Source organism: Magnolia sinica, chromosome 10, assembly GCF_029962835.1.
Source record: "Magnolia sinica isolate HGM2019 chromosome 10, MsV1, whole genome shotgun sequence".
NCBI classification, from domain to species: Eukaryota; Viridiplantae; Streptophyta; class Magnoliopsida; order Magnoliales; family Magnoliaceae; genus Magnolia; species Magnolia sinica.
The window spans coordinates 7,888,559-7,914,468 of record NC_080582.1 but is presented as its reverse complement, the minus strand read 5'-3'; the positions used below and the strand labels follow the sequence as shown (position 1 = coordinate 7,914,468).

The 25,910-nt window shown below is 38.1% G+C and overlaps 1 protein-coding gene and 1 long non-coding RNA gene across 4 annotated transcripts; one reads left to right on the top strand and one right to left on the bottom strand.

The window, feature by feature from the left end:
- The first annotated feature begins 1,491 nt into the window (after positions 1-1,491).
- On the top strand, positions 1,492-6,466 carry LOC131257901 (uncharacterized). Of its 3 annotated transcripts, none has more exons than XR_009177698.1 (6): positions 1,492-1,546; positions 4,827-4,942; positions 5,112-5,169; positions 5,283-5,353; positions 5,441-5,573; positions 6,238-6,466. It is a non-coding gene; the product is annotated as an uncharacterized LOC131257901 (long non-coding RNA). The 3 variants fall into 3 exon arrangements; XR_009177699.1 differs by having other exon boundaries at positions 1,499-1,542; positions 4,877-4,942; XR_009177697.1 differs by lacking the exon at positions 1,492-1,546 and adding an exon at positions 2,526-2,900 and having other exon boundaries at positions 4,877-4,942.
- Positions 6,467-8,636: 2,170 nt separating this feature from the next.
- On the bottom strand, positions 8,637-18,509 carry LOC131217303 (protein neprosin-like). Its single transcript, XM_058212217.1, has 6 exons — positions 18,381-18,509; positions 18,005-18,160; positions 17,696-17,872; positions 16,059-16,112; positions 10,632-10,778; positions 8,637-9,082 (listed from the first exon to the last, which is right to left on the bottom strand). Exons 1-6 carry the CDS (start codon positions 18,507-18,509, stop codon positions 8,687-8,689), a joined length of 1,059 nt encoding a protein of 352 aa, XP_058068200.1. The 3' UTR covers positions 8,637-8,686.
- Positions 18,510-25,910: the final 7,401 nt, after the last annotated feature.

The window sequence follows — 25,910 nt, the reverse complement described above, 5'->3', positions numbered from 1 at the left end:
CTGAGGTAAAAGGTCTAATTTTTAGCCTCAGTTGCATAGGAAGCGAGGTGAAAATCTACATTTTAGCCTCAGTTACATAGGAACCAAGGTGAAAGGTCTAATTTTTAGCCTCAGTTGCATATGAACTGAGGCGAAAAATCTACATTTTAGCCTCAGTTGCATAGAAACCAAGGCGAAAAGTCTACTTTTTAGCCTCAGTTATATAAGAACCGAGGCGAAAGGTCTACTTTTTAGCTTCAATTACATAGAAACTTAGCCTTTTTATTTAGCCTCAATTGCATAGGTAATGAGGCCAAAAGTCTATTTTTTAGCCTCAGTGGCAAGAACTGAGGCCAAAACCCTACTTTTTAGCCTCAGTTACGAACCGAGACCAAAACTCTACGTTTTTAGCCTCAGTTACCAACCGAGGCCAAAAGTCTACTTCATATAAAAAAAAGTATTAATATTTCACAATTTTTACTCTTTTTCTTACAAGGGTAGCTAACTTCCCCGTGATCCAAACCGTTAATACGAAGGACCTCACTCTGGATAGCCCATTGGCTAACCATCCCCCATAAAAAAATGGTCTTCTATCTTCTATTCGTGGAATGTGGAATATTGCCATATTTTGTTTCTTACAAGGGTCAGGATCTCTCCATCTAAAGAATTTTTTAATTTATTGTCCATTTATAGTGGGGTCCTTATCTTCATCGGTTCGGATCACTGACCCATGTTCTTCACTTTCGCAAGATGGAGTATGAACATACAAACATTTGTCCAGAGCATTGTATAATTTCACCCATTCAGTTCTTTTAAGTAAAAGTACAACAGTCTAGTTTCTCAACCACTCCTTGCTTTTATTTATATATATCTTTGCTAAGCCCACGCACGTGTAAAACTCAGCTAACACACATGCTAGCAAATAAACCAGCATGACACACGATTGCAAAATCCAAGCCATTCATTGGAAGGGCACCATTATATAGATTCACTGTCCCTGGAACCAGATCGGTCCACTAGACAGGTGGGCCACGATTGCAAAATCCAAGCCATTCATTGGAAGGGCACCATTAAAAGTCTGCCTTTTTGCCTCGGTTGGTGAGCAACTAAGGCCAAAAGTCTGCCGTTTTGCCTCAGTTGGTAAGTAACTGAGGCTAAAAATCTGACCTTTTGCCTCGGTCGGTGAGAAACTGAGGCCAATAGTCTACCCTTTTGCCTCGGTTGGTGAGCAACCGAGGCAAAAAATCTGCTCTCAATTATTTATAATTTTTATACAAGAGTGGACCATTTATGATCAAATGGAATCAACCCATTTCTCATCGATTGTGAATGGCTCATATCGCTCATACGTGCTCCTTTAGTCCACTTATTATGGAGCGAGTGCACATAAAAAGTTGTACTCATGAGGGGCACGGATCAGTGGTAATTCAATAAATAAGAGAAAAGGAGGTGTGTGTTTGCAATCTATCAACATATATATACCAACAAACATGTGTTATTTCTGTGACTAGAGTTTCAACTTCGTTGAGCGGAAGAGAAGAAAGTAGAGAAATGGCGTTGAAGGTATGTGGAATTTCTAATTTTCCTCTGTAAATTCCTTCAATAACCTCCAACAATGGAATTTCTAGCTTAGGATTTCAGTTTCTTCTGCAGAGATCTTTCTCGATTTCTCTTTTCTCTTTCCGGTTTTGAATCTCTCTGTTTGATTACTTACTCTGTGAATCTCGCCCTACTCCATGTAGAAAACGTGGAGAAGAAATTCAGATCAGTTATTTTTTTAGATGAAGAAAATCTCGATCAGTTTGTTTTTTTTTTTTTTTTTTGGATCTCGAAGAGATGGAACTATTGTTGCATCGATTTTAATGGAATTCCTTTAGATCTAAAGTAATTCCAGACATGCATAGATTAGAAGGGGGATATTGTTCTAGATCTTATCATGAATCGGGCATATTCTTCTTTGGAATCTCTTTAGGGGAAATTTTAACTTCATTAGACTGCGGACCAAAGTTAGATCTGATGAGAAAGTGTTGAAATCCTGCCGATTTCTGGTAAGATCTTAGGCCTCTAAGTTCTCTTATCTTTGATTTGTTTTGTACGAATGTTTGGATCTTGTCATCGTTTGGAAATTGGTATTCAAAGCAGAAAGCATTGGAATTGTCCAATCTGAAGTAAATGGCCATGATCTGTCCGGTAGAAATGCATGCAAACCCATACATCATAGATGTAGGATCAATGTGACATACATTTCGATAACAGGTAACTTAAACTTTCAATTCAAGCTTATGTTTGGATTAACATGACTAATGATTTGATACATTTGGATGGAAATATGAAGATGAAAAATGAAGCAAGTTGTTAGATTTTAACAGAAATTATTTAGAAGTAATATTATATTGAGATTCTCAGCAAGATTTTCCTGATAATATTGGTTAGTGGTGGAAATCCTACGAACGATTCATGATTTCCCTCTCTTTTCTTTTCACATTTTCCTTCTCTTTTCTTGTTTGAATTTGTGATCCAGTTGTGTTTGAAGTTCTCCACCCTAAATGGACTGCATATGCTGAGGAATCTCAGCCTCTCGGGCAATTCTTTCACCGGCCGCCTCATCCCTACCATCGGAACGATTACTTCTCTGCAGCATTTGGATCTGTAGGAAACCAGTTCTACAGTCCAATCCCAGCCCAGCTCATGGAGCTCTAGGGAGTCTTTTAAGGATTGTTCAATGTAGATATTTCAGAACTTGGAAATATTGGATGTGATTCAAAATCAGATCAGAGGGAAGCTTCCTTCGTTTCATCCATTGCTATCCCTTTGGGTTTTGTGGGTTGGTAACAATCTGCTAGATGGATCCATACTACTTGAGCTCTTTGGGAGTTCCATGCAGCTGGAAGAACTGGATCTCAGCAGCAATGGATTTTTAGGTAAAGAAATTGCCGATGATTTTAAGTGCATACACATTATCTTTAATCTACACATCCTTGTTTTGCACAAATTTTCTGTGGAAAGTAATGCATCAGTTGTATTATGCTTTACTGGACTTTTTCTTCTTTTTTTTTTTGTCAATTATTTGAATTTTAATTTTTGAATCCAACTTGTGGAGCATGTTTTCTGTATGACAATTTTTTGTTGTATGAGAATCCAAGTAAATTCTTGATGTCTGCTCGTAACTTCAATTTTATTGCATTGGGTTTGGGTGGGTGGACTATTATGAGTTGATGTCAGCTTTTAAATTTCCAATGCAAATTTTCATGGTGTTTGAGTTGCTGGCATTACGTTGATTCATTTTCTGACAAGAAACTGTATGAGACGTTTTGTAATGGAAAATTTTCTCACTTCTGTTTTCGTATTTTGTAGATATGAAGGGCATTGGCTTACATTCATGGTAATGTTGGAGTATCATACTTGCCATGCAAGCCATGCCTCACTTCAGGTTTTTTTTTTTAAAGAGGATGAAAGTGAAATACAGAATCAAATGCATATTGAATAATTCTTGATTAATGAAAGTGATTTAAAAAAATAGCTGGAGGGAAACTCACTTCTGACATAGTCCCCTGCCTTGGCCACAACTCTTTTGATAAAGACATCACTTGAACTGAAACCCTTTCCCTGCACATAGTGGTATCATGATCATAATTATAGGGTCCTAGTCATGCATATTATTCCATTGACAACAACTGCTACTTAAGATGTATTGCAGTATGAGATTTAAAAAAACCTACCTGCAGGGCAGGAGGAGCCTTGAAAATCACTGTCTGTGACATCGGGATCTTTAAAATAATAAGAAACCTGTAAAGTTTGCAAGGTAACACAAAAGATCAGCTCCAAGATATTTAAAGGGGAAAAAATATCATCTAGATGAGCAAGATCTACATGATTCTGGAAGATAAAAGCGTCAAGCAATCTTGATTGGGTGAGCATTTGCAATTCCACTTAGTTGCATATCTAAAGTTCCAAATTCATCCTTAGAAAATCAGTGTGAGGAATTAAATTGATAGCAAACTAAACCCATGTAATTAGTTCGAAAATAGTAGTTTCTTGATTCGATGTGTTTATCAGTTGTGTATTCAAACACAGTCTCAATAAAGTCTGTATTTCAATTTGAATTGACTGGGAACTAAACTGTACACATTAGTTACAATTTTCTCATTTATAGATTAGATGAGTGTTTACAATTCAAATCATTTGCATATCCATACATAGCCTTACAGAATCATCTGCGTATCCAGTCACCTTGGATTAGCTAGAATTGGTAGCTTAGTTTGGTTGTTTGATTTACTAGTTTCCATCTTATTCTGGATTAATGTGTTATTTGAGGCACTAGTATTCATGTTAGTCTTAAATGTCATGTGCTTCTTCTCAGTTCACATTAGACTACTTTTGGTTTCTCTTTATTCAATTTACAGGAAATATAATATTATGAAGCTTACTTCACATGTAATGTTGTACCCACCATCCATGTAATTGATTTCATTGTGTTTCTTTACATCCATGTAATAGATTTCATTGTGTTTCTTTTTCTCTGTCATTTAATATACTTTAGTTTTTTAAATGTAACAATCTAATATGTCATTTAATATTTTTCTACTTGGGATTTTAGAAAGCCTCCAGTTCTGCCCAAAACTTGACTTGATCAGGTTGATTTGCTGTGCTTTTAACTAACTCATGAAGTTTCGTGAGCGTTATACCTATTGTTGTTTCCCCTTTTTATCAAATCATACATTTCATTCTTCATATTTTACTATCTAAATCAATAGCTTTGCTTTCTGTATTGTATTGTTTTCCATTTTTAGTTGTTTCCATCTCAAATTAAAAATAAAAATTAAATTTTTTTTTTTTTAAAAAAGAAGAAGAAAAGAGAAGCCCTTCTTCTCATGGCAACTAGAATCATATGTATCAGGTTGAGACGGTCCTTCGAGAGCATCCTAATCCGTCTCAAGTGGAGAAGGTGAAACTAATCCTTGGGGTAACTTTCTCCTTTTCAATACTCATCCATACCATAATTCCCTGTTGCTTTATTAATGGTCTCACACATTGGATTTAAAAAATCGGATATTCAAGATCATATCTTTTGCAATTGATGTGATATTATTATTATTATTATTATTATTATTATTATTATTATTATTAAATAGAAGCATGAAAAAGAACTTAGCGAAGCACTTGAGAAGGTTGTTGGTGTATTAGACGATGGTGAGTCAGGGACGTTTTAATATGCTTATTTCAATTTTCAATCCTTGTTTTTTAATAGGAATTGCATGATCCTTAACTCAATGATAGTCAGTATCCTTTTGTTTTTTTAATAGGAATTGCATTGATTTGCAAGGTGATTATAGCTAAAATAGTCGTTACGTGGGGCTGTTGGACACTTTGATGTGTAAGTATTTCTGATGTAGATAGGCAACATCTTTTGTTTCCTATGACTGATACAAACTTCAGGATGTTTTTTTTTTTATGTTGATAGATGCTAACTCCTTTTTGTAATACAACCCTGTTTGATAGGTTGTGTCAAGGATGATTGGGTTTCTGTACCTCTGTTATGTGGGTAAGAGCAATTGGAGTCTTATGGAATGGATCAGCTGTACCTCTGTTATGTGGTACGCTTTAGATCGTAAATCATTTATATTGTCTATGGTTTTTATGCTCTTTTTAGTTTCTTGATCATGTAACCTAAAACTATTTGAGAGTTATTTGTGTTTAGGAGTGTAAGATCATATATCATGTAATGTCAGTGGTGGTCTCTTTATACTTTATATCATATGCATTTGGTCTCAAGATCCTGGTAACTCTTTCTGTGAGTAGTTTTGGACCTGAGCAATTCTGAACAATACCTCACGAAATATACATGTAGGTTATACTAGTTCTATTCCACCCAATCTTAGGCATGCAGAGCTAAAACAGATGACTCTTTGTCATTCATAGATAAACTTCATATAATCCATATCCATTGTAAGCAACTTCCCGTTGATATAATTATGACTGGAGTAAGGTTCTCAAACACGAACTCGACTCTCTGTGGCCCCAATCTAAGGTCTTCGACTTCAACATGGACAATTGTCTGATTATTTAATTGAGGTTTTCCAGTTTTGAAAATGATTATGCTGTAATTGAGGCCCGGTACGAATAATTTTCAGCTCTTATTGAGCCATGGGATGGACCTGCACTTATATCATGTGAAGTTTGTGCTGGAACTGCTTCATGCTTTAATGATTCTGCATGTGACATGAGTATTTTGAACTTATATTTATTGTATAAATGCAGTTACTGATGGCCACCATCCTGGAGCGACATTGGACCGGAATGGATTGCCCCAGTCACTTTTACATTACACATAATGGACACGTGATCATGGCCAGTGAGGTTGGTGTTGGAGACATCTTGCCAGAAGATGTGGCTAGGAAAGGAAGACATCTGATCGGTCCAAAGGGACCTTACTGAAATAGTTCATGTGGAAGGCTAAGAAAGGAAGACATTTGTAGTCTGTTTTTAAAACTTTAAATAGACCATTAATTGTTTGGTTGATATTGTGCTGATTGTTGTCTTGATGAATGTTAAATGAGTGAAATATGCACAAGGTCAATCATTTGTTGATTATGATATTGTTAGCTTTGGTTGATAGAGAAACGAGGTCAAAAACCGAATTTAGCGTCGGTTGATGCCAAAAGAGGCTAAATCCATCTTTAGTCTCGGTTTTGCCTCAGTTATATAATCTGAGACTACAACTCCCATGGCTAAAGGCATTAGCCTCGGTTGTTGAGAATTGAGGTTAAAAATAGTTTTAGCTTCGGTTGGAGGCAACTGAGGCTAAATAAAACAATGGAGGCTAAAATTTTGATTTAGCCTCATTTCGAAAAAACTGAAGCTAAAAAGGTTCTTTTAGCCTCACTTGAAGAACCGAGGTCATAAAAGTCATTTTAGCCTTGATTGTTAAAACTGAGGGAAAGCATAATAGATAACTAAAGATAATCTATTCATGGTGAGGCAGTCGATTCGTGGTAAGAAGTTCATCAGGCGCCGCAAAAGCTAAATGCCTGCTTAGCTGCTTCGTGGTAAGATGCTCATTGAGACGACAGTCCGTTCATCGAGATATATACTATGCTTCATTGTTTTGACCATCATAATTCACAAGAGTGGTAGACATTTGTTTGTCCCTCAGCTGGCTTCGTGGCAAGGTAGTTGCTAGGAAGCACCATCCTATTCTTCATGTAAATCTGGATTCTGTTGTGTGATGATTGATGGCAGGCAATCTTCGATGGTTAATTTGTCACACGATTGGGCTTCATCGCGAGACGGTTGTTGGAAAATGACAATATGTTCTTTACCCTATATGGCTAAGCTTTACGGGCGAGTCATTTAGAAAACAATCAGTCTTTTGTTACTGATTAGTCATGTACTTCGTGGCAGGAAGGTCGATGGGGTCAGAACATATTCATCACTTCAGGTTCTCAATTCATTGCGAGAATCATGAAAATTAATGACTTTCCATTCGTTGCTAAGAACTTAACTTTATGGTAGGGTTTTCGTGGGACAGACACCTTTTCGTTGCTCAACTATGCTTTGTGGCATGGTAGGCATGGCTAAATGGCGACATGTTCATTGCTTGGTCGAACTTCGTAACTAGATAGTTGAGCAGAATTTCTAGGCATGTGGCAAAATGGCTCGCTAGACATCTATTGGAGACTTAGAAATCTTCCTATTTGCACATAGGGTGCCTAAATACCTTATTATAATCTACTTAATTCAGGCCGGTTCTGTAGCATTGCGCTATCTTGATAATAGAGGAGTCAGATTGAAGAATAATAATGATAAGAGTCCATGACAGACGAAGGATAGGCATGGTTGCGTTGAAAAGAGTGATGTTGTGTTGTATTGTATTGAAATGGTATGGGCTTCAAGCTCTTCATTTTTTGCTAAATTTATAATTTACTAGATATTGGCATTGGATTTGGCCTCCGCAATCTTTTCTAGATTAATCTGTCAATTGGCAGACATAGCCAAATATACTTTTAACTCTAGACGAGTGTCCGTAATCATATTTTTATCTTGAGAGATGTCATTGTAATCTTCACAAAATCAACTTGCTTCCGAATACATGTAGCCAATGACATTAATATTCCATGTGTTGCCACTGACCACCTCCTTTGATCATGCATTATTAGAACTTTCCATTTAAAACTTCATGTATGTGCAACCACTCCTAGTCTGCATTGTTTTCCGAGAAGAGTCGCTGCCAGTTAAGTGGCCGTCAATTTCATTTTAGACCATTACAGAGCCTATGGCCTCTCTTCATAGCAGTGGGTTTCCAATTATGTTTCATGACCTCACCTGGCAATCTTATCAACGCCGAAAATCTTGTCTTGAAATTATGTATAATGGTGCCGCTACGTCTTAGCTTATTAGCTTTCTGATCGGACAATCAGGTGTAAATAAAGGAGAAACATGAAACAAATGCTAGGTTGGATGATCATAGACTATGTGATAGGAAGACTCCTGCACTACTGCTTTACCTTATAAATCCATTTTCAACTAACAAAAGGCCTCCAAATCAGCAGGTAAGATCATCTTACAGTGCAGATTTTAGGGAATGCCCAATCCACAGTAGGGCCTAACAGATAACAGACATATAGAGTACTTAATTACTTGGATACATATATAATCTCTCTTATTTACCTAATGCTTCATGTTCTTGGCGCCCTGATCTATTTTCATTTCAATTGCATTTGGAACTAACTCCTTGTGGCCCACCATAAAATAAATAGAACCCATGGCCTGGTATGTCACTCCCATCATACCCTTGAGCGTGGTAGCAATTTGGATTAGTAGAGACGAAGTTGGCTGAGAATCCCGGGGCGACGCTGGCGCCATTTTCATCCACATACATGATGTTTTTAAAAAAGGCTGCTCTTCCAAGGTCTACAAGGGATGAAAGAGGTGAGTGGCCACTTCCCATTGGTGTGATTATATGGACGGTTGTCATCTGGGCGTTAGCAACCTGGCCCATCCATTGGACCTTGGTGGCGAACTTCAAATTAGTGAATAATGAAATGGGCCAGTACCCCACCGGCAGATCTTGTATAAAAAGCCACCAATTTTGGGTTGGACGGTCCTGTAACCAGAAAATCAGAAAATTATATATTGATTTTTTTTTTTTTTAAAATGTACACTTGTCAAATATAAGGCCTACATGCTGAATGTATCACATCCACCCTTTCCACCAAATGGGTCCCTCGGGTTATCCCTAAGGCCTGAAAATCAAATTGATCAAATACTGGTGGTCCACATAACAGGGAACATAGTGGGAGACGATGTGTGACGGTCCCTCCCAAATTTTAGTATGTTTATATATATATTAATAAAATATTTTTTGAATAAAAAAGATCAGGAAAACCATGGGGCCTACGCAATTCAAACACATGATAATCACTTTGATCATTCCCCATGATCAAGTGCGAAATATGCTTTCATACGTCCTTTGCCCTATGCCACAGATCAGGACACATTTTAATGGTCAGGATTGTCCTATTGAGGACATCGGATCATGTAGCTCCAACATCCGGACATCTTAAAAAAGCCTGAGGATACTGTGCATGATGAAAACAGATCTAGGAGTGATATGGCCATTGGTGCCCGGAGAAATTGAAGAGGTAGATCCTGCAGACGTGCCAATGTATCACACGTGTGAGATCCACGGAAATCGTTACATGGGTCCCAACATGAACATGGCCTGTCCCATAAATGAGGCCAATTCACTCATCAGGTGGTACCAGGAACGTGTACATTCAAAGGAAAATTCCAAACAACTTACATTCACCATACATGTGTGGCCCACCTGATGAATGGACCAACCTAATCTTTTGATACAGAAATGTCATATAGAGCCCGATTCGTACGGCTCATCTGAGTAGACTCGGAATCAGTCAGACCTGATTAGGTTTGACACTGTAATCACCTAGACGATGGAATCACCCCGAGTCGAGTGAGTTGGACCGATTCACGATTCAACTCACGACCGAACAGATCAGTCCGAATCGCCGAGTCTTAAAACTAAGGCCCCACTTTGAATATGGCAAGGATCTTGATATCTGAGCTTAATTTACTTCCTACTTGGATTGCATACTGACAGTACCGTGTGGGCCCCACAATGATGCGTTTGTTTCATCCACACCGTTCATCTTTTTTCTAAGATCATTTTATACCATAATACCAAAAATGAGATAGACCCAAATCTCAAGTGGACCACACCACAAGAAAATAGTGGTGATTGAACGGGCACCATTAAAAACTTCCTAGGGCCCACTGTAATGTTTATTTTCCATCCACCCTGTTGGTTAGGTAACAAAGACCCGGATGAAGGAAAAACACAAATATCAGCTTCATCCAAAACTTTTGTACCTCAAATTAGTTTTTAATGGTGGGTGTTCAATTACCACTGTTTCCTGTGGTGTGGTCCAATTGAGATATGGATATGCCTAATTTTTGGGTTAATGCCCTAAAAGGATATGTAAAAAACGGATGGATGGCGTGGATAAAGCACATACATCATGGTTTGGCCCACAAACCACCATCCATTAGGCAACCTGTGCCCTCTCCTTGCAACAAAGGCATTGGCATTTGTCAATGAGTTCATGTGGTTTTACTCGTATTTTGTGACTTACCATGTATATTTTGACCGTTAATGTGTATTGAGGACCATCATAGGTTGAAACGGGGTAGAGTGAACCACCAAGGACGAACCGAGGGTTCACCTGAATGAAACCTGAGCATAAGAGGTCGTAACACCCAGTTTTGACACCACCGTCTGCCTGTACACCATACACGTGTGAAAAAAAAAAAAAAAGGAATTTCAATAAGAAACAATTGGACGGCATTGATTGCCTGATGGCATTCACTACGAATGAATAGCTATATTTGGACAATCTTAAAAACTCAACTTAGGCTTGACCAGGTTTCCCCACTTGAACAACTCAATTTGGGCATGACTTGATCAAGAATAGTTAGAATCAATCAAGCTGGTCAAACTGAGTCGACTCCAAAACTCAGAAAAACTCAAATACACTCAATAAAACTCGACTCAACTTCCAAAGATGCTAAAGTATTTATTAGTTTTAAATAATAAATATTTTAGACTTTCTTGACTCAATGGACCTTCTGAGACGAATTCTGATTAGAACAAGTGGTGGCCAACATCATGGATGGCCAGATCGAAAAAGAAAAAAAGAAAAAAATGGAATGAAAAGCTCAATCTAGGACAAAAACAAAACGAAAAAAAAAAAAAGAGGGTCAAATATGCATTATCATTTTCAGTGGCCTTAACCAGATGATCCATTATTAAGTTTGTGTGTATGACATGTTATTGGAAAGCAATCAACAAGCTCTATGTGCTGACCAACATAACTAAGGTTCATTGGCCCTCAAATGACTTCGCAGAGTTCAATCATTTTAGGGGTTTAGGTTATGGTTTTGATATTCTTATGGTTTTAAGAGCACGGTCATGGTCCAAAGTCTTTGTTTTAGTTATGTAAGAGTTATTTACAAGTTTGTGCAGAATTAGACATTGCTTTCTACTTATTAATAATTTTTTATTATTTTGAAATAGTTTCCTATTTTAAGTCAAAGTAGGAGTCTAAGGCCTCTTTGACTCCTAAGCCATTAAGTACCTTGCAGATAATAAATTTTTATTGAGTAATTAATATCACTATTATTTCTCTTTTTATAGATTTTTCTCTTGTACATTCATAGATTATTATCCAAGAGAAAACCGTGGTATTGTTCTTTTCAACCATGCTTAATCATACACATGCCAATGCAGCATACACGCAAGAGATAAAGGACATTCACTCGGTTGGCATAGCATGTGTATATCATCACCCTACCACAAAATATTTCTGACCGCTCCAAACTACTCTAAATTAAGGGTCTTCGGCTGCTTATGCTACCCTTGGCTTCGACTGTATACCTCACACAAACTTGAATCACGGTCCAAGCCATGTGTTTTCCTTGGGTACTCTCTCCCTCAAAGTGCCTACTATTGCCTTGACCCTTCAACCTCAAGAATCTATGTCTCAAGACATGTCAAATTTGTTGAGTCTCAGTTTCCCTACTCTTCAATCTCGGGTCCATCCTCCCCTCCACATTCCAACCCTATAAACACTTGGATTCCTTCACCAATTAGAGTCATGTCATCCACTTCACAGCCGCCACTCAATATGTCATCTAAAGTTTTCACTCCTCAGCAAACTTAAAGTGCTGCTCCAACATCCAACCCAATACAACCTCCATCCACAAACACAACCCAGAACACCCAAACAACCTCACCTTCCTTGACATCCTCAATCAATCCAACCCCACCACTACATAATGCACCTGAAACTACTACCCTTCCCACTCACACAATGACCACCCAAGCCAAGAACAACATCCATAAACCCATCACTAAGATGAACCTTCATACCCAACTCTCCAAATCCAATGGCCTTGAACCAACCACAGTAACTCAAGCCCTTCTAGATCCCAATTGGCGTAAAGCTATGTCTGATGAGTGTGATGCCTTAGTCAAAAATGGAACATGGGAACTTGTTCCACCTGATTCTACACAGAATATCGTTGGATGTAAATGGATTTTTAGAATCAAACGTAACTCTGATGGCTCTATTGACAGGTTCAAAGCACGTTTGGTTGCTAAGGGATTTCATCAAAGACCGAGTGTCGACTATCTTGACACATTCAGCCCTGTTGTAAAACCAACAACAGTTCGTGTTGTTCTCAGCGTTGTTGCTTGATATATATTGATACACCACACTCTGACAGCTTGAGCTTTTGGAGTAAATGGTTGTTTGACATGGTATCAAAGCGGAAGGTCCTATGTTCGAATCTCGAGAGCGGCAAATATGCCTTGCTAATATATTATTCTCCCACGGGGGGTCAGGAAAATCAGGTCCGGCCCAGGGACCGGGAAATTAAGCCCGGCCTATTTATTGTGTGAGTGTCCCTCCACCTTCGTCAATATAACCGTGGTATTGTTCTTTTCAACCATGCTTAATCATACACATGCCAATGCAGCATACACGCAAGAGATAAAGGACATTCACTCGGTTGGCATAGCATGTGTATGCCCTAATCCTAACCATTGACCACTTTCTCTATTCCATCCATTTTTCTTGTACAAATGTGACCCATTAGGTTAAATTCGCATGGGCATGCCATGTAGGCATCTCATACTATAAATGTGGTTCATCTCACATGTATGTGAAGCCCTCAATTAAGGTGGCGGACTCTCTCTCTCTCTCTCTCTCTCTCTCTCTCGTGTTTGCTCATGTGAACCCTAGTTCCACTAGGTTCTGTCGCATGTTTTCTTCTATATGTAGTCTTCTGTTCATGCCCTCCTCACAATGCTGGCACCAACTTTGGATTGAACGTGATATGAACTTAAAATAGAGTGTTTGAAAAACCTAGAGTCATCACTAGGGTTATAAGCTTAGAACGTACAGTTAGACCTGTAAAATCACCTTGGGTTCCTCAATTAAGATGACTCTTGGATGTGGTACAATAATAACTCGGGATTTTGTGAGCATTCATATACATACATATATGTGCACTCGCATTCATTTAAGCATACATGCATATATCTATCCAGTCATTCATGCATTCAACCATATATCCATCCATCAATTTATGCAAGGTGTGATCGTTAATATGTGATGAGATTTGTTTAGTGTTAATCATTGATCTGTGTAATTAGTAATTACATAATTATCTATATAAGTATATGTATGTATATGTACATGGTCACTCTCACCATTAGTAATTACGTAATTATCCATAGAAATATATGTATGTATGCCTACATGGTCACTCTCACCATTCATGCATTTAATTTAAAGCCACTTGTTCATTAGTAAACTCCCCGGCCCTATTTTAACTGTTGACTATAAATTAGGCCTACCAAATCATGACCAATATTCACCCATGTACCAAAACCACACAATTATGACTTTTTATTTATATTAAAATATGCTCAAATAAGATCATCTATTTATGCATCAAATTAACTACTATCAATCATCAAATCTTTACCACTATAAAACTTCTATCATTAATGACCACTAAACTTATATTTCAGGTTAATACTTTCAGCCATATGATAGCATGCCCAAACCATTTAAGACAGTTCTATCATAAAGGTGAACTATTCCCTTGTTTCTTACCCTTAACCTACAGATACAAACTCATCAACTCTCATTTCAATTGTAAGACGGCCTTTTATTAACCTCCTTTTCTCAATTATTCATTCAAATCAGCAAATTAAATCACATATTTGACAAACCTAAACCGTCCATTCATCTAACCATCTATATGATCATTCATCATAAATCCATTCATTAGTTGCCTGTCGAGGCTTGTTTCTTGTTTTGGTAAAAAAGGCAAATCACAATTTACAAATATTTTTTAATAGGAGTCAACATTTTAGCATTATTTTGACATAATAAAATTTCTATTGAGATTTGAGAAAAACTTTGTCATTTTAAAAGTACAATGTTTTAATTAATATAAGAAAAAAGTTGATTTGAGATCTTTTTAGATCTACGAGGCCATGACAACAATATTATCGTCACCTCCATGAAAGTTTGCACATATAAGTACAACAGCGTCTAATGATCCTCAGATGATCCTTTGTTGGTCCAAATTGTTGAAATATGTGTGGGCGGTAATATTGTTGCTACCAATTTGTTTTTATGCATTTTGATCACTGCATTTTGTGTCAATCCTTTGATGATCCATTGTAGTCCTGAGTTGTCAAAATAGATTGTTGTTGCCCATGTCGAGTTTGCCCTCCAAATTTTCTTATGTAGTCCAGTGGCTTGTAGGATTCTCATGGCTTATTGTGGACTGGGTTATGAGTCGGCTAGGTAGGCTTGCGAATGAATGAGCTCCTAATTGGGCTTTCCAAATTGTTGGTTTCTTAAGGATTTCAAGTACTTAGGTATCGGTTCTAATTCAAGATGAGTTCACAGTTTGAAAGTGTAAGGTGTTTATAAAGGAATATGAGCTGATGGAAGCATATCTTTTTCTAAGGTATTCATTGGACGGAGAGTTCTTATATAAAGGAAGAGTGAGAGAAAGGTAAGCCTTGGATTTGTAATATTTCATATTTAATATATAAACAAAAGCTTCATGTTGCAAATGTAGGTGTATCGCTGAACCACCGTAAATCTTTACACCTCTTGTTTTTAGTTTTTACTTTCCCACCTCTTTGATTTTGTTTGACTTCTCTTGTGGGTTTTCTTTACTTGTATCAGTCATGTGTTGCTTTTTTTCCGCAACACCCTCTGTGCATGCCAAGCAGGCGTGTTATGAATTCTTTTGTTTAAGATGGCAATGGGCTGTGTTAGCAAATGCATGTTACTTAGCAGGTTACAATGTACCAAACAAATGGATGAGTAGAAAATAAGAGAAAGACTTCAACATTCTAGTCGGGTATGATGGATGATGTGCAGGTACCTAAAAATTATCAACAAATTGCTTGTGTTGGGTACAAGTAATTCAAGCTAAACTGTCCAAATTATAGGTACTAGTTTACATGAATTTGGATCATATATTATTATCATTAGATTGTCGGATAACTATTGGACACTAAACAACGAAAACTACCCAATGATGTTAAAAAAATTTAAAATTTTTTTTTAAAAAAAAGTGTCCCCAACTCAGAGGTTAGGATTGCTCAACCGATCTTATTTTTAGACTTTATCTTATCGATAGTGGGTTCCACAATTTAAGTGGTTTAATTTGAGGTAATTATGTACACCACTTTACCATTTCTAAGTGCCTACGTATCAAGTGTCATATGCCACTAGAGTATCAAATAACTCCAAGAAAATAATTATCTTAGCCAACCATTTAATTTGTATAGTTTGATTCACCTAAAGAATCTAACTGCTTAAAAATTGAGCATCATAAAATACATGCAACCCACTCAATGGAATCAGTTTGAAGATTTTTATGTAGTATATATCTTACTAATTACTAATTACTAGAAATTAAGAAAAAAGGAAAAGAAAAGAAAAAAGAGGGGGGAAAAAACTTACAGTCCAATAGATGTAAAGTCGAGTCTTATTGTCTCCGTAATGATCTGAATATATCTGATAATTTCAACTCAAACAAATAAGTTAGTATTTCAAAGTGGAGGTTTTCTAGAATAAATCGTGACTAATACAACATATGTTGGGAATTTTGCCAAAGAATCTAGTTTATCTTTCAATAATCCAAAATGTTTATATGATTGGTCGCACTTTAGATGGTAGATACTAATAAATAGATGCTCCAAAATTGATCATTTCAGCCCTTCGATAATTCAGCTCTTTACGTTGGAATATGGATGGTCATCATCACTTTTGTATAATCAACTGATTAAAATATTAAATCTGAAGCCCTGTTTGGTAGACATCTAAAAATAAGTTCATCTCATTTTAGTTAAGAGTAATTATGTGTTAGATAGAGATCTTGACGTCTAATACATAGTTATTTTTAACATGAGCTCATTATGTATTAGAGACCAAGATCTCTAATACATAAGTACTGCTAAGTAAAATGATATCAACTGGTTTTTAAGTGTCCGCCAAACAGGGCCTGAGAGTTTTCATAAGCGGCCCACATCCAAAAGGAGTCATCTCACGAAAACAGTTTGAATTATTAAAAAGAATCCAAATCTAATGGCTAACTAGTTAGTGTTGACTAAGATAATATCAACTGATTTTTAGGAGTCTACCAAACAGGGCTAAGAGATTTTTTGGGTGTACCCCATCCAATTGGAGCACTCTCAAATAAATGGTCTGGATCATTAAAATGTCTCTAAATCCAACAGCTGCAGTCCCAATACATAGTACACATGGTAATACATGAGAATTTTCTAGCAACTTCTTTGAAACATTAAAGGCCAGTTTGGTTGTCACTTATAAATGATTTCATCACATTTTAGTTAAAAGTAATTATGTATTAGTGATAATATTTAGTTTTTAGAGAATAAAATGAATCCTAACCATTATCTCTAATTCATAATGTGGCTCACCAAATGATCAGATCCTCCTGATTTTTAAACCAAGTGATCATCATCACATGGCATATCTTTTACACGGACTGGATATTCAACGAATGTGATATGTTGGTGGGAAAGAAATGGTTGTATCAGATACATCAGATCAATATTATAATTTCTATTGGGAGGAGTTGTGAATGCATACCGTCCATCCAGCATTAATGAAATTATTGTTGTTATTTATAAAAACAGAAGCCGAACTATACAAAAAGCTCTCCACAGGCACGTTCCAAACATTTATTAGGGCGCTTGCTCCAAAGTACGGTAACTCTCCCCCTTGTAGCAGTCCACCGGCACTCTGATCCACAACACACCCAAATCATTATTGGACGGTCTGATTTGCACCTGGCAATGGGCTGGGCCCAGGGCCCAAAACCCAAAATTTTAATAGGGTCGGTCCAAGAACTATAATACACAACATGCCCAGATCATTATTGGACGGTTGGATTTAGGGCTAATGGGCTAGTCCTTGGCCTATCAAACCCAAAAGTTTGAATAGGGTGGACCCGACTGGTCCGGACCGTTGACTGCCTCAGTTCAGTTTCTCTGAATTTAGTGTAGGAGACTGAAGGAAGGCTCCAATTCCTAATGGATGATGTATCAGGTCATCATGGCTAAGGAATAACTTACCTCTCTTACTACTGTTATCTGGCTCTGGTCATGGACGGCTGTGATTGAGTTGTTTTTTTGGGTCCTTCGAATAGGAATCGTTCCTTGTGGGCAGCTTCCACTCTTCTGCCATAGCTGTTGAAGTGGTTCTGATGAAACTTTCTTGACCTTTGATTTGGGATAGTAGCTGGGCCACATCTGTTGAATGAGGATCCAATGGTGTATCAGTAAGTGTTTACCAGAAAGTTAACTGGGCTGACCTTTTTTTTTCCACACGCTCTACACGGAGGTCCCCACCTTATTCACGGCTCAGATGTTCTACACACTTGCCACGTGTGCAAGTGTTTCACGTTTAGCAGTGGATGTGGGGCCAGCCAACCTTGAGTGGAATTGACATACCTGGATGGTGTGATTTTTGAGCAGCGGGTGATCAAAAGCAGGCTGATGGAAGATGTCAACACAATCAATGATGTCCCCATCTTCGCTCTGTTAGTAACAGCCACAAAAAAATAAAATAAAATATCACATCATTACTTGTGTTAGAAAAGATGAACGGTTGAGATGTAAATGACCCAGAGGTGATTGTGATTATTCTCAGTGCACGTAAGAAACAAATGAAAAAATAAAAAAATAATATATATATATATATATATATATATATATATATATATATATATATATAAACAAACAATAGAGAGGGAAAAACCTTTATTGTCTTGACTGCAGGCTTATTACGACTGATGCTACTGCTTCCTCCTACAGCTGCATCAATGAAAGCAACAATGATAACCACTGCCAGAGAAAATGTGCTCCTCCTAACCCTTGTTTTCTCCATGTGCCCCAAACCTTGCGAAGTTCACCTACAGGTCATCCAAGGTCATGTGTTTAGTGAGTGGGCCCCAAAAATAGATGAACGGTCGTAGATGTGCCCTTCTTCCAACAGGAATTTAATTAATACCAATATAAGCATGCACATTGCTATCCTTACAAATTAAAACAGACCCTTATGCAGGTTTACATTTGAGGCTGGTTATCAAAAATCATAATAATCTTACCATCATATGCAATGTGAATTTAGAAGTTTTAGGATAGTTGTCCATTATTTTCTAGAACTAGCTCCAGTCCACTATAAAAGGGCTAGATAAAGGCTTAAAGGACACAGATGGAAGTAGCAAGAAAAGGCTTACTAGGCATTTGTATCATAAGTTACTTTAAATAAGCTGTTTATGCCATAAGTAGCTTATCTTGATATCTACTCATTTAACTGATAAATATGTTTAGTCATATCAGTGAGCAGTAATATGGTTAGTGACTTAAAATCAAATTAATCCAAAAGCAAGCACTTATTTGTCGATAGTCGAAAAGATAGGCAGCCGGAAGACAATAACCCTAAACTATAACCCATCGCCCAGGAGAGTTTTGTGTTATAAGCCTTAATCAAGGAAAAGCAACAAAGCTTAGATGATGATGATGATTAGTAATCATCAAGCTTTTAAGTTAAGTTTCAGCTTTTAATTTACATTATGAGACAACTCAGTGGGTTTCAACATGAGGTCTTGGGCTCGAAACCCATAGGTGGTGAAATCCCACAGTGGCGTTGATGTAGGGAAGGTCGCGGACACTTACATGGCTAAGATGGATCAGAAAACGCCCGGTCGACAACAAAAGTGATCTGGACCATCAGACTTTAAATCAGGCGTATCTTACAATCTGGAATGAGTTATCGGGCGTAAAATATATGATTTTGGGGTAGAACAAGCTACTTTAGCCAACCAACCCTGCTATGCTGGGTTGCGCAAGCCGAATTTGCAAAATACCGCTAGATCAATAGTCATTTCTCTATTTTAATTCCGTTTTTACTATAAATAGTAAGTTTTAGTTTGATTATAACTCTTAATCCGTAGGGCTTTGAGTTGCGCCCAACGTGAAAAGAGCTTAGAAAAATTAGGAGAATATCTTGGTGAAAACATTTTGGTGAAGCCAAATAGGACACTTGCTATTTTTGGCCGAAAACCTTGCACACTAGTAGACATCACAACTATCTATTTTTTCATTGATTAATCAATTTCTAATTTATTAAAATTTATTTTTATTTTCTTACTTTCTTTCCTCGTGGATTCAAAAAGTCTCTTTGAGGAGTCTAAAGAAGTTCCGTGGATTTGGAATAGATATCCTCTTGAGGAAGACGGTGCTCGACCTCATGTCCTTCCCTGCGTTAGGCGTGCATGTGTAAAATAAATAAATAAATAAGTAACCTGATAGACTTTCTCAAGTTGAGTTTTTGGATTCAACCTAATAGCCCAAGCCCAACCAAAAGCCGGCCACACCCAAAAGCCCAACAGGTCGGGTCAGCCCATTGACATCCCTATCCTCAGCAGATGAAAAGCAGCAGTAGCAAATTAACATAGCAATGAAAACAACAATAAATAAATAAATAAAGAGAAATGCTCAAACACAACCAGTTGCACATCCAACTATGTGTGAGGCCCACCATAGTGTTTATATAACATCCAACCGGCCTAACAAGGTAGTCCCGCCATGAAAATAGGATGCCCAAAAAATCAGATTAATGCAACCATCAGGAAAGCCACACATTAGAAGAAATGAAGAACCATCCAAAAACCTCAACTTCTATATTCTCATCTAATGGTTGGATTGACCTGATCTTTGAGGCATCCCATTTTTATTGTGGGGGTACCACTGTGGAAGGGTAGGATGGCATGCAAACACCACGATTGGGTCCCACACACCAACTACATGGACATATAACTAGTGCTAAGCATTTCTCCTAAATAAATAACAATAATAATTTAATATTATTTGTAGCACTCCATAAGGATAATTATGTCATTTTAGAGATAGTCCCTTGACAGAAGAATGTTTTAGGGGTGGAGATGATCCAATATATCCATAAGGTGTGCCCTCCCATCTCTGTCCCATGTCCAAAAAATCAGCCCAATCAAAATCTGAGGTGCGCCACACTACAGAGAACAATGGGGGAACAGCAGAGATGGTTACACCCACAATAGCATACTTTCAGATTATATGTGGAAGACTTTTGTGTATTTCCATCAAATCCAGTCATCAGACGTGCCCCACCAGGATGAAGGGGCATGCTCAAAATCAGGCCACTGCCTAACCCAGATGGCAAACAGCACATGAATTTACATGTTTTAGGTGTGATTTTACATTGTTCCCTAGGGTGTGGCAAGCCTGAGTTTTAGATCAGCCTCCTTTTGGAGATGTACAGGGGAAACAAGGCCTATCACCTGATGAGCGGTTTTGATTCTACACATTGATCAATGTAGGCCCCACAGAAGCTCAAACGTATGTGATCATTTCCTAGAAAAGTGATATTCCCACCCCCCTAAAAATTTACATTGCCACCTTTATAATTTTGTAACGATGATTTTAGTTTTAACCAACTTTTCATTGACAAAATTACATTTGTAGGGGCAGAACTCTCATTTTTTGGGGGTAGAAATATCATTTCCCTTGTAGGGGGAAAGGAAAAAAAAAAAAAAAGATAGGGTAGTAGAGTTAATCCATACACTTGAGAAGAGAGCTGCAATGAAAACACCAATATTTTTTGGGTAACTCACACACGGAGTTAATCTTGGTTTAAATACTGATTAGTGCAGGTTTGCTAATTCCACACGCGTGGAGAGCCCTTCCCATCTACACGCAAGCACACGTGCAATATAGAACACGTGTAGTTTTATATATGGTTGGAAATATTTCCTAGATCTTCTACCTAAAAAATCATGCAGTTTGACATCAAAGGTAGGCCATAGTGTAGAAAGTAATCCGATGGCTATAACAATTTCTCCCAGACGCCTCTTTGTTTTGTAATCTGTGACCTACCAGAAGTGTGAAATGACCTTGTTTTAAGGATTATAGATCGAAGACGTGTATCCCACCTGATGGAAAGATCCGATCAATTACACGTGTTTCATATTGGCGCGTGTGACTGCATGTGTATGAGCATGCTTCCACACGCGAGTGGAAGAAAATAACATCTAGTTAGTAATATTAATGAGCAATTTAATGAGGACGCGTATTGCGTCCTACACCTCCGTCCGGGCAGGGCTCTGTGGGGCCCACCGTGATGTAAGTATTTTATCCACGCCGTTCATCGTTTCTATCAGACCGTTTTAAGTTATTATCCTAAAAATTAGATAGTTCCACAGCTCCAATGGACCACAAAGTGGGAATTGAACGTCCACCATTAAAAGGTTTATGGGAGCTGGAGAAGTTTCAGATCAAGCTTATATTTGTGTTTTCACTTCATCCATGTCTACATGAACTTATTAATAGGTTGGATGGTAAAAAAAAAAACATTACAGTGGCCCTTAGAAAGGCTTCAACGGTAGGTGTCATTATCACTGCAGCTTCCTTTGGTGTGGTCCACTGGAGCCGTGGACCTACCTCATTTTTAGGGTGATAACTTAAAACAGTATGATAGAAGCGATGAACGGCGTGGATAAAATACTTACATCATGGTGGGCCCCACAGAGCCCTGCCTGGACGGATTACCGTCCGGGCGGGGGTAGGACGCAATCCGCGTCCATTTAATAAGGACTATAGAAGTTAATGGAAACGCCCTCGACAGATAGGAATTGGCTACAGATAGCAAACCTAAAGTCAGTTCTCTTAACACAGATATAGCAAAGGCAGCATGCAATGTACGGTGGCGATTGGTTGGGTTTGGATTGGCCCACCTGATCCAATTAAAGCATATTTGGGCCGGGCCCATATGATGGACCCAAGATGAGCAAGGCCCAATAGGCTATTGGGCTGAATTTGGGTTTGTATTTGGACGAAGGCTTCACAAGTAGGCCCAGCTTGACATGGATTATTTAATGACCCAAACGGTTTATTCGATGTACCCCTCGCTGCAAGAAAACTGGCCTTTAAAACTAACGGGAAGACCCGGAAAACTGCCGGTAAAACTTTTACTGACGGACAGGTAAGCGCGGTAAAGACGGCATCAATAAAGGTTCAACCGGCGACTATCATTCTTTACCATCATTTGTGCCGGATGCCCCTGCCTGTAGGCTTTACCGGCGGTTTACACGATTTACTGGCACTTTTATCAGCTTGAAGCGCTGATAATAGCCAACGAAGAGCCGGTATACGTGTGGGCCACTATTTATATTTGATTGAAACCTGCATTCTTCTTTCTTTTTACATATTTAAAATTTAAAAGATAATATTACATAAATTATTTAATTCTTAAAATAGTGATGCATGCAGTAGCTTGTTATCCAAGACCTCAATCTCAAAGAAATCGTCTCTCTTGCATATTCTCCCAAAACAAAGACATGCAAAAATGAAGGAAATAAAATATCAAATATAAAATGACACCGATAGAACCATACAACTAAAGATAAACCTAATGGAACTTGGGCATGAAAAATGCATCTAACCACAATACATTTACAAACAAGATAAACCAAGGGAATACTAGACTATGCATGAAGCAAAAGAAAAACCAAAAGGCTTAAAATCAATCAATTACCAATATTTCAATAAATGGGCTAGACTTCCTAGGTGCTTTCAAAATTGAAACAACCAATTTTAACTTGGCTACTGATTGAAATGACTGTACGAACGACCATAAATATCTGGGGAAAGGTTGTGACGATGATGGTGGTGACCTTTTCACAAATACAGACAGCTCTTTCTAGATAGACAATGGCTCAATGTTTACAAGTCTAAACTCAATTAGTATAATGCGCACGGTTCATTAAGTAGGGCCACCCTTTGATATTAGTCGTCCATCATGTGGGGCCACCATCAATGTTATTGTCCATCATATGGGGCCCACCTTCAAGATCCACTGCCCATCATGTGGAACCCACCTTTGATGTGGACCATCCATCATGTAGGCCCACCTCCCATGTGGGTTGTCCATCATGCATGACCCACCTTTGACATGGGCCACTCATTATTAGGTCGACCTTTGATGTAGATTGTCCATCATGTGGGGCCAACCTTGACATAGATCATCCATCATGTGGGGCCCACAATTATTAATTACCCATCATGTGGAGCCCACCTTTAGTTGGCCATCATGTGGGGCTCACCTTGGATGTGGGCCGTTCATCATTAGGGGCAGACCTTTGATATAGATCGTCCATCAATGGGGCCACCTCGATATGGGCCATCATCATGTAGTGCCCACTAGATCCTCTATCCATTCATTGAACGATATTCCAATCTCATGAACTTAGAAGGGGTTCATGGCCACAAAGAGCATATTCTATTTAAATAAATTTTCAAGTTGTTGTGTCACCGGTGAAAATGAAGAAAATAAGTTACTCTTAAAAGTTGAAAAGCAATAACAAAATAACTGGTAAAAATAAGTTACTTTTGTTGGTATATTTGGTTGAATTAAATAGACCGTAGAAAATCAAGAACAAAAAAAAAAAAAAAAAAAGATTTGAGAAAGATGACTTATTGAATTGAGTCAAGGCGTGACCAAGTCACTCGGCTTGAAATCGAATTTGCTCCCCTTGGACAGCGTCCCAAGTGCAACAGGTTTCCAGAGCAATCGACCTCCAGGATACAATGATTATAACCCGGTCCCAACAGTGCACTCACTGTACGCGGGTTCGAACCACTTGCAGTTTAATCCGAAAGTGCTAGGTTGACTCAGCAACAAACTCAATAATCAGAAATTCGTAAAATCGCTTTCAAAGAAAGTTTTATAAGAGATATAATATTTTCGTATATTTGAAATTGAAATCGAAAGTCCTTATATACTCTGAAGTGGTGCATAAGCACCATTTACAAAAGGTTAAGTCCGTTGGGTTTAAACCTAACAAACCAAACCATTTCAAGGGGTGCTTAAGGCATCAATTTAAAATGAAAAGGCGCAAGTCAAGTACACTTTTGCAAATAAAGTCCCGCGAGTACCCATACACACACACCCATGCGAGTACACTCACACCGCACCCGCACCTGCGCCCCGCGCCCATGCCCAGCCCGTCCCGTCACGTCGCACACGCGCACGCGCACACGCACACAGACTTGGGCTCGGGCTTAACTCGGCTCGGCGCGCGCGCGCGCGTGGTTAATAGCATAGATTAGAGCTATTAGTATAGTCCCTCACATAACCAAATTCACATGCCCCTTGAAAGAGGCTCAAGCCCAAGGCAAAAAGACTATCTTATATATAAGATGGTTTTCTTTGTCAAATCCGATGTGAGACAAAACCCATAACTCAAAAGTACCAAAACTTTTCAAATTTTGGAGGGAAACAAAAAATTTGAAAACCAAAATTTTTAAATATATTTTGAAACAAAATACAACAATCCCCCACATATTTCAAAATAAAACTTTTTCGGATTAAAGCGTAATAGTTGTGCAATGGTGCCGGTGTCACCATAGACTTAAACCGACATTAAAGTAGTAAGACAGGTCTACAGGAATTAGGTGACACCATAATCTTGAACCTAAATAATTTTAATGTAGATCGCAAGTACATGCCACTCACACAATTTTTCCTTTTCAAGTGATTTTGCGGTTCGGTGTGTTTCGACCATACACCATTACCTGAATTTCATGAGTGCTCTAGAGAATTCGCCTAGATTCTCATAAGAAGCGACCTCCACCTCTATACCCATATAGGTGAATTCCATCAAGTATATGCAGCAATTGTATATACCACCAAATATATGACTATGAATTCATTAAGAGTTCTAAAAACTCATCCTTTTGCGTTGTTGCTCACACTGTACACCATTGAAGGAGTTGATATAATTCAGTGCAATCGTATATCTCGTGTCTTGTTGTTTACCCATTGAACTTATCTCATGGGATCTCCACTTGTATAGGTTGGGTTGCTGACACTGGTAACTCATATATTAAGCTCAGCCCCATTCTCTTCGATGTATCATTGACTAGCCTTTTAGATAGTCCTTTGGTCAGAGGATCTGCTAGATTCTTTTCTGACCTCACAAAGTCAATAGATATAACTCCATCACGCAACATGTGTTTCACTATGTTGTGTCTGAGTCTAATATGTCTACTTTTACCATTGTAAATCTTACTCTTAGCTTTAGTTATAGCTCGACAGTCACAATGAATAGACATGATCGATACAGGCTTTAGCCACAATGGTATATTACCTAAGAGATTTCTAAGCCACTCGACTTGATCCAAATTTTCTAAGGCAATAAACTCGGATTCCATAGTTGATCGAGCTATACATGTTTGTTTGGTAGACTTC